This window comes from Pelophylax lessonae (assembly GCF_965119305.1).
Source record: "Pelophylax lessonae genome assembly, chromosome: 4".
NCBI lineage: Eukaryota > Metazoa > Chordata > Amphibia > Anura > Ranidae > Pelophylax > Pelophylax lessonae.
The window spans coordinates 564,916,443-564,933,498 of record NC_138771.1 but is presented as its reverse complement, the minus strand read 5'-3'; the positions used below and the strand labels follow the sequence as shown (position 1 = coordinate 564,933,498).

The following is a 17,056-nucleotide window of genomic DNA, read 5'->3' as shown; positions in this document are numbered from 1 at the left end:
TTAAAGTAAAACCATCCATCTCAAATGGCAGATTGTCTGACAGAATTTCCTCTAGAAATGTATGTGAGTTCTTCCAAAAGACAAATATCGTCCACTCATTTCACCCATTGTTTCAGTGTTGGAATCTCTGGTTTACCCCACATTTCCAAACAAATAACAGAAATATTGCAGGCAGATGGTTCCAATATATAACAATCAGGTATAGCTGTAAAACATTTACATACAAATCTCAATCAAAGTAATGGACAATAGTCATACAAATGATCAAATGAATCATATAAACAGTATAGTAAAATTCCTGTTTACCCCATTGGGTTCTAGCTGTAAAGCTTCTATTGCTATTTGTCTTGTGAACTTCAGAATGATATCATGTAATTTTATATATTCACAGGTCTCTATACCGCTCACACCAGCCTTCCCCTCTTCGGGTCTCCACCTGACTCCTGGCCCCAACACGCAGACTGCATCCAGGCTAATGAGCAGTGCATGGCCGATGCCTCCTGCAGCACCAGATATAGGACTCTGCGACAATGTCTAGCAGGCAGGGACCGGGATGTCCTGCTCTCCGGTCTGGAGTGTAAAACTGCTCTGGAGGTTCTACAGGAGAGCGCCCTGTACATGTGCCGCTGTCGGAGAGGAATGAAGAAAGAGCTTCTGTGTCTACAAACGTACTGGGGCATACATGCTGGCTTGACTGAGGGTGAGTAGATACAGACATTGAAGCCCTGTAATGTTCTGTCTCCTGGAGTAGAGTGCGTCTTACCGGAAATAAGATATGCTAAAATTGTGTACCAGGGCAGGGGTGTCTCAACAGTGTTCCAAAAGAAAATTGCGATGCTTGGCACCTTACTCCTGAACTCAGAACCAAGGTTCTCAGACTACCTCTGTCGCGGGACTCATTTTTGGCATCCCCAATGGCTAGACCTTGCTGCCCTCTATGACCAGGGTGGTCGACATAACACTGTAAACACAAACACAAAAGAAGGGCGCACCAGCCTAGTGCCTTATCCTCAGTAAGGCTTTTTATTTGTAAAAGATTAAAAGATGTCTACTCACAAACAGGTGATGTAAACCAGCATAACGCGTTTTACATGCCTCTTCCTCAGAGCCTCTGAGGAAGACGCATCGCCTCGAAACGCGTTAGCCGATAACCTTGACTAAGATTGTGGACTCTTATACTATGGATGTTGTCAGTCGAATCTGATATGCTGGTTTACATCACCTGTTTGTGAGTAGACATCTTTTAATCTTTTACAAATAAAAAGCTTTACTACGGATAATGCGCTAGGCTGGTGCGCCCTTCTTTTGTGTTTGTGTTTACAGTGTATCAACAGTGTGAGTGGCTTAAAACAAACATGAAATGTGAGGCATAAGGCCCCATTCACACCTGAGGGTTTTGTAGCTTGAAGCTCCAAAATGCTAGAGGAGAAAAAAAATCAATTATTCTCTATAGCGATGGTTCACATCTCCACTCCAAGATGCTTGAAGCTAAACGCCTGAAGCTCACAAAAAAAAAAAAAAATTGGAGCTTTTTTGGAGCTTGAATGGGGCAGATTGGTGCATTTTTAAGCCTTTTTTTTTCAGCATTGAAAGGCACCATTTGCATGTTTTTGAGCATTTTTTTTTTTTTTGCTCAAATGCAATAATAAAATAAAAATAATTAATAATCATCATAAGTTAATAAAGATTATATAAAAAAAGAACATTAAATAAATTAACAAAATAATTAGCCCTAACCCCTAACCCCTAACCCTAATATTAACTCCTAACCTCAACCCCAATCCTAACCCTAAACCCCTAGATCTAACCCCTAAAGCTAACCCCCTAACAAAATAAAAATGTAAAAAAAATTATAATAAACAAATGTGTCTGAAAAAGCTAAAAAACAGCAACAAAAGATGAAACAAATGATATTTTTCTCTATTTGCTAATAAAAAAATGGCAAAGCATGAAAAAATGCCCCCCCCCCTGAAAAAGCTAAAAAACACAATGCTCAGGTGTAAATGCAGCCTAAAGTGTGCATGATTAAAGTAAGGCAAGGGAAAAGGTTTTGTTTGGTTAAAGGGTGCAATTAACTAGTAATAAACCATTCTGCGTCTTCATAATAGCAGCATAATGTCTCCCACAATCAGCAATATACTACAGATATACCAACCTGAAATAGTACTCTTTTGGATAAAAAGAATTGTTCTGGATTACAGAATGATGACATTAGCATCCAGGAGCACATGTGCCCCCACATTCAGAAGCAATACACCCCTGTGTACAATATTACTTGCCTTAGTATGTGATTAGGTTCTTAAACCATCTATGATGAAGGAGGCTTTTAGGCCAACTGTGGATTGAGGTTACACAGACTTGCAGGACTAGAGCCAGACAGCACCCTAATACACTCAGCACACCCAATTATGTACCCCAAATATACACAGTACACCACACATCCAATACTGTCAGCTCATTCTCCAAATGCACAATATACAGTGAGAGAAAAAAGTATTTTGATCCTCTGCTGATTTTGTAAGTTTGTCCACTGACAAAGAAATGATCAGTCTATAATTTTAATGTTAGGTTTATTTCAACAGTGAGAGACAGAAAAACAACAAAATATCCAGAAAAATACATTTCTAAAAAGTTTTCAATTGATTTGCATTTTAATAAGTGAAATAAGTATTTGATCCCCTCTCAATCAGCAAGATTTTTGACTCCCAGGTGTCCTCTATACAGGAAACAAGCTGTGATTAGGAGCACTCTCTTAAAGAAAGTGCTCCTAATCTCAGCTTGTTATCTGTATAAAACACACCTGTCCACAGAAGCAATTATTCCAATATTTCCAATGATTCCAGCTCTCTCCATCATGGCCAAGACCAAAGAGCTGTCCAAGGATGTCAGGGACAAGATTGTAGATCTACACAAGGCTGGAATGGGCTACATGGAAGAAACACAAAATAACCGTCAATCTGCCTCGGTCTGGGGTTCCATGCAGAATCTTAATTAGCGGAGTTTTAACGATCATGAGAACGGTGAGGAATCAGCCCAGAACTACATGGGAGAATTTTGTTAATGATCTCAAGGCAGCTGGGGCCAAAGTCACCAAGAAAACAATTAGTAACACACTATGCCGTGAAGGACTGAAATCCTGCAGCGCGCACAAGGTCCCACTGCTCAAGAAAGCACATGTACAGGCCCGTCTGAAGTTTGCTAATGAACATCTGAATGATTCAGAGGAGAACTGGGTGAAAGTTCTGTGGTCAGATGAGACCAAAATCAAGCTCTTTGGCATCAACTCAACTCGCCGTGTTTGGAAGAAAAGGAATGTTGCCTATGACCCCAAAAACACCATCCCCACCGTCAAACGTAGAGATGGAAACATTATGCTTTGGGGGGGGGGGGGGGATGTACTGTGAAATTTTGGGTGAGAACCTCCTTCCCTCGGCCAGGGCATTGAAAATTGGTCACAGATGGGTATTCCAGCGTGACAATGACCCAAAACACACGGCCAAGGCAACAAAGGAGTAGCACAAGAAGAAGCACATTACAATCCTGGAGTGGCCTAGCCAAACTCCAGACCTTAATCCCAAAGAAAGTATGTGGAGGAAGCTGAAGGTTTGAGTTACCAAACATCAGCCTCGAAACCTTAATGACTTGAAGAGGATCTGCAAAGAGTAGTGGGATAAAATCCCTCCTGAGATGTGTGCAAACCTGGTGGCCAACTGCAAGAAAAGTCTGGCCTCTGTGATTACCTACAAGGGTTTTGCAACCAAGTACTAAGTACTGTTTTGTAAAGGGGTCAAATACTTATTTCACTCAATAAAATGCAAATCAATTTATAACTTTTTTTAAAAGCATTTTTCTGGACTTTTTTTTGTTTTTCCGTCTCTCACCATTAAAACTATGGACTGATCGTTTCTTTGTCAGTTGGCAAACCTACAAAATCAGCAGGGGATCAAAAAATGTAAAATACTTCCCCAATGCACCCCAAATCATTCACCGCAATACACCTATCTCTTCCCTCTATGCACCCTCCCTCAGCATTCACCCTCCCTAAACTGAGCCTAAGGTCCCTTTCACACGGGCGCACCGCCCGACGGAGTCTGTTCTGCTCAGCGGGGGATCGATACGCCGATCCCCGCTGAGCAGGCAGATGACAGCTCCGTCTCCGCTCTGTGTGCAGAGACAGACCTGTCAGATCCCCACTCTCCTCTATGGGGAGATCGGATGAAAATGGACCGCCTGTCCGTTCTCATCCAATCCGATCCTCCAGACGCATGGAAAATAGGGTTTCCATCCGTATGAAATGGGCATAGCAATCTCCTCAAATAAATCCTGCTGGCTACAGTCAAATCCCCACAAAGGCAACAATATACAACTGTATAGGGATGGCTAGAGGTCTTTCCCCTCTAATGTGGGAAGAAGAAGCAATGGAAAGAGTCAATCAGTTTATGTGCTGACAAGGAGCATCCTGCTAGGAAGAGACATCAGAATGACAAAGAAAGAGAAGAGTGAGATGTCTTACTTTGACTTGTTCTAACAGAGTTAAAGTGTTACTAAACCCACAACAGTAAAATCAGTCTGTACATGCAGCAAAGCATGCTTGTTGTACTCACTGTGGATCTTAAGGGGTTAACCCTATGCATTACGTAAAAAGGCTGTTTAATCCTGTCATCTCTGATCCTCCCCTTCTTCCACTGTCCCCAAACCAAACCATCTCCTGATGCTCAGTTTAGTGTGTTTTGCTAGAGAGTTTTTCGTTTTTCTTGGGAGGGTGTATGTGAACAGCAGGTGGCCAATCAGCACTGTTCAGACAGAGGGTCAGGCCAGGTCCTGCAGACTAAAAACTCCTCCTACAACCAGACACTAATAGAAGTCACAAGACTGCTATATACTGATGATTAGAAAAGGTATTTAGCAGTTTAGATTTACTAAAATAATTGCATTTCCATGCTCTGTGTACTGTGGGAGATCAGATATAGTGAATACAGGGTCCTGAGTTTAATAACACTTTAATTATACATGCTACTTGTACAGGCCTGTAATTACAGCGTTTGGCTTAGTAGGGTCTTCTAGCACTAACTTCCTTTGCGGCTCTAAGATATCATGTGATCTAACACTGAGAGCCGCAAAGAAAGCTAATACTGCAAAGTACAGCATCTCACAAAAGTGAGTACACCCCTCACATTTTTGTTAATATTTTATTATGTCTTTTCATGTGACAACACTGAATAAATTACAGTGTAAATTTGCTGTCCCCTCAAAGTATCTCAACACACAGCTATTATTGTCTAAACTGCTGGCAACAAAAGTGAGTACACCCCTAAGTGAAAATGGCCAAATTGGGCCCATAGGGGCAATATTTTGTGTGGCCACCATTATTTTCCAGCACTGCCTTAATTCTCTTGGGCATGGAGTTCCCCAGAGCTTCACAGATTGCCACTGGAGTCCTCTTCCACTCCTCCATGACAACATCACAGAGCTGGTGGATGTTAGAGACCTTGCACTCCTCCACCTTGAGGATTCTCCACAGATGCTCAATAGGGTTTAGATCTGGAGACATGCTTTGCCAGTCCATCACCTTTACCCTCAGCTTTTTTAGCAAGGCAGTGGTCATCTTGGAGGTGTGTTTGGGGTCAATATCATGTTGAAATACTGCCCTGCGAGTAGTCTGAAAAGGGAGGGGATCATGCTCTGCTTCAGTATGTCACAGTACGTGTTGGCATTCATAGTTCCCTCAATGAACTGTAGTTCCTCAGTGCCAGCAGCACTCATGCAGCCCCAGACCATGACACTCCCACCACCATGCTTGACTGTAGGTAAGACACACTTGTCTTTGTACCCCTCACCTGGTTGCCACCACACATGCTTGACACCATTTGAACCAAATAAGTTACTCTTGGTCTCATCAGACCACGGGACATGGTTCCAGTAATTCATGTCCTTATTGTAGAAATAAGTCGCGCTATAATATGATCAATGGAGATATAAAGTCCATACAGTCCAAGCATAAAGTGAAGATGTAATCCAGGACCAGGAACCCCAAAGGGTGTATGCTTACCAGATTGAGGTAAGGTAAAGGCAGATTCTTTGGATAGAACTTGTCACCTTGATAGTAGATCCAGGTCCACATGAACGGTTAGCTCAATGGTCATTGGATCATGGAAGTAAAGGTAAAAACGCAATAGCGTAAAACCTTACAAACTAAATTAATTGGACACCACAGTGTTCTTAAAAAAAATGTTCAATTGTGTGAATGAATAAACCTCCACCAATAAAGTTGATCACTAATAGCAGTGAATAAAAAACATGCAAAAAAAAAAAATATAAAAATGAATATAAATGTGATGGGTACCCCTTACCAAAGGTGATAAGGGTAAACATCAAAATTAATAATATGACGTGTTGTAGCTGAAGTCGCCTCTTACCGGACAACATTAATTGAATAGCCAATAAAGGGAAAGCAAAAGTGTGAAATTTGCGTGTTGAACCACCACCTTTTGTAGCTAGATTCGCCTCTTACCATATGAAATAAGAATTATAGCAAACGTGCAGATCACAATTCAGTGTGAACCCGGAGCCAATAATAAGATAAACCACTAGGGGTCGCCTCTTACCAAATATAAATAGTGTTGAGCCTGTATGGTGATCGAGCATCCAAGGACCCGACCCTTACTCTGGGGTGCTGTTTCCTCAAATAGCGGAGGTAATGCAAGTGTTCACCCACATGTAGAAAAAAGAGGCTCCCATAGCGTAAAACCATTAAAATTTATTCTCAAATAAAAGCAAAAAAACTTACAGCAAGACCAGGAATGAAGGAGCAATGTTTGTCAGCCGCCGGCCGGACGGCTTCGCTCGCCCGCACTCTCCGGTCGCAATCCGATGACGTCAGTACGCCGTGACCCGACGACGTTTCGTCACAGATGACGTTTTCAAAGGTTCACCATGTGGGTGAACACTTGCATTACCTCCGCTATTTGAGGAAACAGCACCCCAGAGTAAGGGTCGGGTCCTTGGATGCTCGATCACCATACAGGCTCAACACTATTTATATTTGGTAAGAGGCGACCCCTAGTGGTTTATCTTATTATTGGCTCCGGGTTCACACTGAATTGTGATCTGCACATTTGCTATAATTCTTATTTCATATGGTAAGAGGCGAATCTAGCTACAAAAGGTGGTGGTTCAACACGCAAATTTCACACTTTTGCTTTCCCTTTATTGGCTATTCAATTAATGTTGTCCGGTAAGAGGCGACTTCAGCTACAACACGTCATATTATTAATTTTGATGTTTACCCTTATCACCTTTGGTAAGGGGTACCCATCACATTTATATTCATTTTTATATTTTTATTTTTTGCATGTTTTTTATTCACTGCTATTAGTGATCAACTTTATTGGTGAAGGTTTATTCATTCACACAATTGAACATTTTTTTTAAGAACACTGTGGTGTCCAATTAATTTAGTTTGTAAGGTTTTACGCTATTGCGTTTTTACCTTTACTTCCATGATCCAATGACCATTGAGCTAACCGTTCATGTGGACCTGGATCTACTATCAAGGTGACAAGTTCTATCCAAAGAATCTGCCTTTACCTTACCTCAATCTGGTAAGCATACACCCTTTGGGGTTCCTGGTCCTGGATTACATCTTCACTTTATGCTTGGACTGTATGGACTTTATATCTCCATTAATCATATTATAGCGCGACTTATTTCTACAATATTCTACAGGGTGTGGTCACACTAGAAGTTGCTGCTGTTCATTATATTTTTTCCTTTAGCGCGGTTAATATTTTTACAATTCATGTCCTTAGTCTTCTTGTCTGCAGCAAACTGCTTGTGGAATTTCTTGTGCATCATCTTTAGAAAAGGCTTCCTTCTGGGACAACAGCCATGCAGACCATTTTTGTGCGGCGTATGGTCTGACCACTGACAGGCTGACCCCCCATCCCTTCAACCTCTGCAGCAATGCTGGCAGCACTCATATGTCTATTTCCCAAAGACAACCTCTGGATATGATACTGAGCATGTGCACTCAACGCCTTTGGTCAACCATGACGAGGCCTGTTCTGAGTGGTACCTGTCCTGTTAAACTGCTGTATTGTCTTGGCCACCGTGCTGCAGCTCAGTTTCAGGGTTTTTGAAATCTATTTATAGCCTAGGCCAGTGATGGTGAACCTTGGTACCCCAGATGTTTTGGAACTACATTTCCCATGATGCTAAACTACACTGCAGAGTGCATGAGCATTATGGGAAATGTAGTTCCAAAACATCTGGGGTACCAAGGTTCGCCATCTTTATGTAGAGCAAGAATAATTTTTTTCACATCCTCAGAGAGTTCTTTGTCATGAGGTGCCATGTTGAACTTCCAGTGACCAGTAAGAGAGAGTGAGAGTGATAACACCAAATTTAACACACCTGCTCCCCACTCACACCTAACGAATCACATAACACCAGGGAGGGAAAATGGCCCAATTTGGACATGTTCCCTTAGGGGTGTACTCACTTTTGTTGCCAGTGGTTTAGACATTAACCACTTTACCACCGGAGGATTTTGCTGTCTTACGTCCAGGCCACTTTTTGCGATTCGGCGCTGTGCGAATTTAACTGACAATTGCGTGGTCGTGCGACGCCATACCGAAACAAAATTTACGTCCTTTTTTTCTCACAAACAGAGCTTTCTTTTGGTGGTATTTGATCACCTGTGCGATTTTTACTTTTTGCGCTATAAACAAAAAAAGAACGTTTATTTTGAAAAAATAACAATATTTAAAAAAAAATTTTATATGAAATTCCCCCCCCCAAAAAAAATGTAAAAATCAAAATTTTTTAAAATTTTTGGCCAATTTGTTTTCTGCTCCCTATGTTTGGTAAAAAAAAATCACAATAAGCGTATTTTGATTGGTTTGCGCAAAAGTTATTGCGTTTACTATCTAAGGGAAAGATTTTTGTCATTTTTGGTGTTTTTTTTTTAACGAGTAATGGCAGCGATCTGCGATTTTTTTTGCAGGACTGCGACATTGCGGCGGACAGATCGGACCCTTGACTGACATTTTTGACACTTTTGGGGGTACCAGTGACATTACTGCAGTAATCAGTGCTATATACAGTGGGTACGGAAAGTATTCAGACCCCCTTAAATTTTTCACTCTTTGTTATATTGCAGCCATTTGCTAAAATCATTTAAGTTCATTCTTCTTCCTCATGAATGTACACATAGCACCCCATACTGACAGAAAAACACAGAATTGTTGACATTGTTGCAGATTTATTAAAAAAGAAAAACTGAAATATCACATGGTCCTAAGTATTCAGACCCTTTGCTGTGACACTCATATATTTAACTCAGGTGCTTTCCATTTCTTCTGATCATCCTTGAGGTGGTTCTACACCTTCATTTGAGTCCAGCTGTGTTTGATTATACTGATTGGACTTGATTAGGAAAGCCACACACCTGTCTATATAAGACCTTCCAGATCACAATGCATGTCAGAGCAAATGAGAATCATGAGGTCAAAGGAACTGCCTGAAGAGCTCAGAGACAGAATTGTGGCAAGGCACAGATCTGGCCAAGGTTACAAAAAGATTTCTGCTGCACTTAAGGTTCCTAAGAGCACAGTGGCCTCCATAATCCTCAAATGGAAGACATTTGGGACGACCAGAACCCTTCCTAGAGCTGGCCGTCCGGCCAAACTGAGCTATCGGGGGAGAAGAGCCTTGGTGAGAGAGGTAAAGAAGAACCCAAAGATCACTGTGGCTGAGCTCCAGAGATGCAGTCAGGAGATGGGAGAAAGTTGTAGAAAGTCAACCATCACTGCAGCCCTCCACCAGTCGGGGCTTTATGGCAGAGTGGCCCGACGGAAGCCTCTCCTCAGTGTAAGACACATGAAAGCCCGCATGGAGTTTGCTAAAAAACACCTGAAGGACTCCAAGATGGTGAGAAATAAGATTCTCTGGTCTGATGAGACCAAAATATAACTTTTTGGCCTTAATTCTAAGCAGTATGTGTGGAGAAAACCAGGCACTGCTCATCACCTGTCCAATACAGTCCCAACAGTGAAGCATGGTGGTGGCAGCATCATGCTGTGGGGGTGTTTTTCAGCTGCAGGGACAGGATGACTGGTTGCAATCGAGGGAAAGATGAATGCGGCCAAGTACAGGGATATCCTGGACAAAAACCTTCTCCAGAGTGCTCTGGACCTCAGACTGGGCCGAAGGTTTACCTTCCAACAAGACAATGACCCTAAGCACACAGCTAAAATAACGAAGGAGTGGCTTCACAACAACTTCGTGACTGTTCTTGAATGGCCCAGCCAGAGCCCTGACTTAAACCCAATTGAGCATCTCTGGAGAGATCTAAAAATGGCTGTCCACCAACGTTTACCATCCAACCTGACAGAACTGGAGAGGATCTGCAAGGAGGAATGGCAGAGGATCCCCAAATCCAGGTGTGAAAGACTTGTTGCATCTTTCCCAAAAAGACTCCTGGCTGTATTAGATCAAAAGGGGGCTTCTACTAAATACTGAGCAAAGAGTCTGAATACTTAGGACCATGTGATATTTCAGTTTTTCTTTTTTAATAAATCTGCAACAATGTCAACAATTCTGTGTTTTTCTGTCAGTATGGGGTGCTATGTGTACATTCATGAGGAAGAAGAATGAACTTAAATGATTTTAGCAAATGGCTGCAATATAACAAAGAGTGAAAAATTTAAGGGGGTCTGAATACTTTCAGTACCCACTGTATATGCACTGTTAAAGGGGAGAAAAAAAATTCCTGCGCTAAGTTAAATAAATGACAGTGTATTCCATATGAATTATGTGAGCAGCTAGCACCAAAATCAACTAACAGTGATCAATAACCAAAATCTTAAAAGATATATGCACTGTTACTGTAAAAATTACACTGGCAGGGAAGGGGTTAATTTTATTGGAGAGGGAGGGGTTAATGTATGCCTGGTGCTTACTGACGCGTGTGGGTGGAGTTGACTGAGTGAGTCAGGGACAGATCACAGGTTCAGCTATGCTGAACACTGCGATCTGTCACTCCCTGTAACTTAGGAGATCCGCCCGCTCTGTTTACACAGGCGGGCGGATCTCCAAACTAGATTCCCCGATGATCGGGGAAGAGCAGCGGCGATCGCCGCCGCTCCTCCCCTGGCCCGACTCCCGCTGTGACTGAAAGCAGCGGGAGCGTGCCTCTGGCGGTGCGTGAGCGCCGCCTACAGGGGGAGGAGTCCAGCGACATAGTACTACGTCGCTGGACGATAGCGAACCACTTTGCCGCAGTACGCTCAATGTGAGCGGTCGGCAAGTGGTTAATGGCTGTGTGTTGAGTTTTTTTGAGGGGACAGCAAATTTACACTGTTATATAAGATGTACACTCACTACTTTACATTGTAGCAAAGTGTAATTTCTTCAGTGTTGTCACATGAAAAGATATAATAAAATATTTACAAAAATGTGAGGGGTGTATTCACTTTTGTGAGATACTGTATATCACAATGAACACCCACCTTACACCATGCTCACCAGTCATTGAGGTAGCATAATGCCCTTTCTTTAGACCGCAAAAAAATATCCCTACAAAAAGGGCTCATTGGTTGTGCTCCAACCCCTCAGTCCACTCCTTTTTCTATCAGCTTTAGAGACTACAATGCTAGTTGCACTTAAAGCATCGGTCTACCCAAAATTGATATTTTAGTTATTGGTAGAAGCTGGTAAGTTAACCCCTAACATGTTATTTCTCTTCAGAACTTTGTTGGTGGGACTGAGTTTCTGGATCTGCTGTAGCCATTTAGAAGGGGACCTGATCTCCCTGATGGAATTCGTATTTATTTCATATTATGGAGAATGTAGCAGGTGGTGCTGAGAAATGCAAAGGTTGGCAAGAACACTCCGAAATTCCAACTGGACAGGAACAGAGAGGAGAATTGTGACAGAAAGATCTCTCTGTTGACATCATACTTGCCAACTGCCCCTTTTTTTCCTGGGACAGTCCCTGGAAATAGGAGCCTGTCCCAGGTAAATTATATTGTCCCTGGAAGCGCCTGTTAATCAGGCTGCCCATAAATGTTACGCAGAAGTAGTGCAGCTGAATGGGAGACTTATTCCAACTCTGCTACTGTGGCCTTAAGTTTGAAATTCCCTTTTTTAATTTCCTGTAATTCTCTCTATATTGAGTAGACTTTATAATCTGATAAATAGGCGAGATTAATTATGCAGAATGGGCGGAGCTTCAGGGAAGTTGGTGTGGTAGTTGATAGCTGTGCTGCAAAGTGTCCCTGGAAATTTTTTTTAAATGTTGGCAACTATGTGACATATCCAAGACATATAAGAAGCCATAAGCTGACTGCCCCCCAGGATTAACCTATAACTAGAATATTACCTTTGGCCACTCTATCCATTTAAATCTCTTTCAGGGTAATAGCCTAGATTACAATTAGCGTTTACAATTGAATACTGTTGAATGAAAAACAGAGGCACTATGTATAAAGCATCACTATTCTTTGCCAGTTATAAATGTTGTATAAGTCTATAACTTTGCAAAATATCTTCTCAGGGGACGAGTTTTATGAGTCATCACCATATGAACCAGTGACCTCCCGTTTGTCTGACATTTTCCGGGTGGCTTCAATCAACTCTGGTAAGCATCTCTCTCAAACTAGATGGTAGCAAATGTGTTTGTTTCTAAAATATTTAACCGCAATTTCGCAAAAGGAAAAAAACATGCAAAAGAACAAAACAACATATGTACACATACACAGAAGTGTTTTTAGAGCAGAAGTTGATATGTGTCTGAAATATAAAAAGCCAAATACTTTCTCCAGAGAACTGTTGTCAGTGTTCCAAAAAGGCGGACTGCCAAATCCAGGCTAATGCCTCTGCACAGTTGGTTTTCCAACTTTTCTGCCATAGGTAGCAAGTTTGTATATTAATTTGATATAAAAATGATCATGCTATTGAAAATTTCCATATTACAAGTCAAAGCCTTTTTACTCTTAGACTATGCACTGAGGGCATTAACAAATATAGTTAATGATTTTATTATATATAGAACTACAATTAATTGGTATGATCTGATTATATTGGGTTTCTCTTTTAAACAAACAATAAGGAAAAATAAAAATAAAGTAGTATAATTACACACATAGTAAACTGGAGATAATTAGAACAAAGTTTAGTATCTGCATTTTGTTTAGTGATGTATAACATTTTTAAAGTACTGTATTTTCTGGCGTATAAGACTACTTTTGAACCTCAAAAAAATCCCCCAAAAATGGGGGGTCGTCTTATACGCAAGTATAAGTATAATATCTCCAAGGTAACCTAAGTATAAGTATTACCGGTAGATGTAATCTCTCAAGACGCTGGCTGTGTGGGAATCCTGTACCGGTATACTGCATGAACTGTAGCTTCAGCTACATACAGTGTACCACGCTGAGCCAATCGGGGAGAGCGATGTATTCTATTATTGAATGCAAAGCCTGCTCGGATTGGCGGAGTAACATCAGCCCGCCTCCCTGACTCTGCCAATCCGAGCAGGCTTTGCATTCAATAATAGAATACATCGCTCATTGTGATTGGCTCAGCACGGTATACTGTTTGTAGCCAAAGCTACGGTACATACGGTATACCAGTACAGGATTCCCGCACAGCCAGCGTCTTGAGATTACATCTACTGGTAATACTTAGGGTACCTTGGAGATATTATGAGAGATTACATGTATTACAGTACTAGGGTACCTTGGAGATCTATGAGAAATCTGATGTTTTTCAATGGTGTTGCCTTGCTTCGGAAGGGGGGAAGTCTTATACGGCGAGTATAGCCCAAAACCTATGTTTTAACTTGAAAATTAGGGGGTCGTCTTATACGCCCAGTCGTCTTATACGCTGGAAAATATGGTAACATCCAAAATAAGACTTTTGGGGCAAAAGTAAGTAAGAAGTAGTTGGGGGTCAAGTCAGAATGTTATCATTTATTGAGGGTAGGCTAGGATAAAGATGGGAGAATACTTGGTATAATAATGAGAGATATGAGGTATAGATCAGGGTATGGCCTCTGTATGCATGTACAAAGGTAGTACAGAAAGAAAAAAAATGGTGGGGGATATAGAGGGAAGAGATAGAAAGGGAAAGGAGAGGGAGAGGAGTTAGAAGGGTGGAGGGAGGAGGTGATGTGGTCCATTCCCATCTTCACCATAACCTTGTCTTAAATAAGGAAATCATTTTTTGAGAACGGATGTTTTCAGACTCTTTAAAGTGCCTCAACATTGAATGAAAAGTTATATTGCCTAATGGTATGGTGTTTCTCTGCAGTTAATTGTTCAAAACGCATAATGGAGTCCATTTACTACCTATTCTGCAATTTTGAGGGTCTGCTGAGTTTCTCAATGACGAGGAATGAATGCTCTGACCACTGTGAGGAAGTGGTAAAGGATATAATTTTTAAAGCTTTGATAAATCCGATGTGATTTTCTAGTCCAATGTTCAAAAGTGGAACTGTGCATCACAGGGAGGAGGGCAGGATTATCAAATAATGGAGTCATCGGGCCTACAAAGGAGGGAATTGGTGTTTTTTTATATTTAGCTGGAATTCACATTGAGTTTGTTCTCAAAGCATTATAGGTTGCTAAGATGATACATTTTGTTTTAACATATAAAACGTGCAAATTTTGCTGCGCCTATACCCTCTGTGCTATATGTATTAAAGCATCAGCATATAAACTTTATACCATGACTTGCATAAAATATCTTTAAAGTGCTTTTGTATGTATATATTCCTCCAAACAAAATTTTCAGTGCAACATGAATAAAGTATAGTCCTTTAAACAGTCCTTAAACTTTTAAAACCATAAAATGCAGTTCATTAAGTGGTTCTCAATGAAGTGATCCAGATGACAGGTGCTAGCGCTTGCATTAATTAGGGGAGTCACTAGCAATAAGATCCAAATAAAAAGTACTGGGGCTACAGTGATTCCCAACCTCTTTTCCAAGCTATGTGCTTACTTTGACTTGTGTGCTGTATATATGAAACCATTAACATATATGCTTTATACCATAACTTGCATACAATATAATTAAAGTGCTTTTGCATGTACAGGTGCATCTCATAAGTTTAGAATATAATCAAAAAGTTAATTTATTTCAGTAATTCAATTCAAAAAGTGAAACACATATTTTTAATAGATGCCCTACACACAGAGTGATATATTTCAAGCATTTCTTTCTTTTCATTTTGATGATTATGGCTTACAGCTAGTAAAAACCCAAAATTCAGTATCTCAGAAAATTAGAATATTACATAAGACCAATTAAAAAAAAAAAAATGTTTTGTAATACAGAAATGTTGGCTTACTGAAAAGTATGTCCATGTACAGTATAGTATGCACTCAATACTTGGTCGGGGCTCCTTTTTCATGAATTACTACATCAATGCAGCGTGGCATGGAGGCGATTAGCCTGTGTCATGCTGAGGTGTTATAGAAGCCCAGATTTCTTTGATACCAGCCTTCAGCTTGTCTGCACTGTTGGGTCTGGTGTCTCTCATATTTCTCTTGACAATACCCCACAGATTCTCTATAGGGTTTGGGTCAGACGAGTTTCCTGGCCAATCAAGCACAATAATACCATGATCAATAAAACAGGTATTGGTACTTTTGGCAGTGTGGGCAGGTGCCAAGTCCTGCTGGAAAATGAAATCAGCAACTCCATAAATCTGAGTTCTAAGTCAGCAGAGGAAAGCATGAAGTGCTCTAGAATTTTCTAGTAGAGTTGTGCTGACTTTGAACTTGACATGGCTCCCCAAATCATCACTACCTTTGGAAACTTCACACCAGACCTCATGCAACTTGGATTCTGGGCCTCTCCACTCTTCCTCCAGACTCTGGGACCCTGAGGTCCAAATGAAATGCAAAATTTTCCACAGTTAGTGATGATTTAGGATGCCATGTCATTTGCTGGTGTCGGTCCACTGTGTTTAATCAAGTCCAAAGTCAGCACAGCCCTCTACCAGGAAATTCTAAAGCACTTTATCCGTCCCTCTGCTGACCAGCTTTATGGAGATGCTCAAATCATTTTCCAGGAAAACTTGGCACCTGCCCACACTGCCAAAAGTACCAATACCTGTTTAATGATCATAGTATCACTGTGTTTAAATGGTGAGCAAACTCTTGTTGTCAAGAGGAAGATGAGAGACACCTGACCCAACAATGCAGATGAGCCACTATCAAAGAAACCTGGGCTTCCATAACACCTCAGCGGTGCCACAGGCTGAACACCCAACTGTTGGGTTCGCACCAGAACATCTTGAACAGGTGAAATGCTGTAGCAAACATGCAAATTCCATCAAAGTCTATGGGACACGAACATGAAAAATCAAAAGTCCTAACTTTAAAGGCTTAAATGCAAGTTATTGGCTCAAAAAAGCATATGGGGATTCGGGTACTGCCCTGGGGGACATGAATCAATGCAAACATTTTTTTTAAAACAATAGTTTTTATAGGAGCAGTGATTTTAATAATGCTTAAAGTGCAACAATAAAAATGAAAAATTCCTTTAAATATCATGCCTGAGGGGCCCCCTTAATGTGCCTGTAAAGTGGTGCATTTGTACAATGTTTGTAGCCTGTTGCAGCAATACTGATATTTCTAAAGTAAAAAATGTAATTTAAACTTGTTCGCAGCTGTAATGTATTGTCGGCTCCCGGCAATACAGATAAAAAAAAAAAAAAAAAAACGGCATTGAGTCCCCCCAAAAAGGGCCTGGTATGGATGTTAGGGGGGAACCCCACAACGTTTTTTTTTTTCAATTTTGGCACGGGGTTGCTCTTAAAATCCATACCAGACCCGAGGGGCCTGGTATGGGCTGGGGGGAGGACGCCACGCTGTCTTTTTCAGCAATACTGATATAAACTGAAGTGCCTTCATATATATATAACTTTGTGGTATACACTGCACTATCTGATCTCAACAAACTGTAAAAAGCAAAAATCTCTCTCCCTGCCAACAATGTATTATTAATAGGGTTGAGCGGACACCTAGATGTCCGTATTCGACGGGTT

The 17,056-nt window shown here is 41.1% G+C and overlaps 1 protein-coding gene across 1 annotated transcript in view; it reads left to right on the top strand.

Annotated features, from left to right (window-relative positions):
- The window catches only part of GFRA2 (GDNF family receptor alpha 2), a 184,297-nt gene that overhangs the window by 118,620 nt on the left and 48,621 nt on the right, over positions 1 to 17,056 (top strand). The window contains exons 2-3 of the mRNA XM_082255379.1: positions 392 to 700; positions 12,557 to 12,640. Coding sequence (XP_082111505.1) covers positions 392 to 700; positions 12,557 to 12,640 — 393 coding nt within the window. The remainder of the gene's footprint in view (positions 1 to 391; positions 701 to 12,556; positions 12,641 to 17,056) is intronic.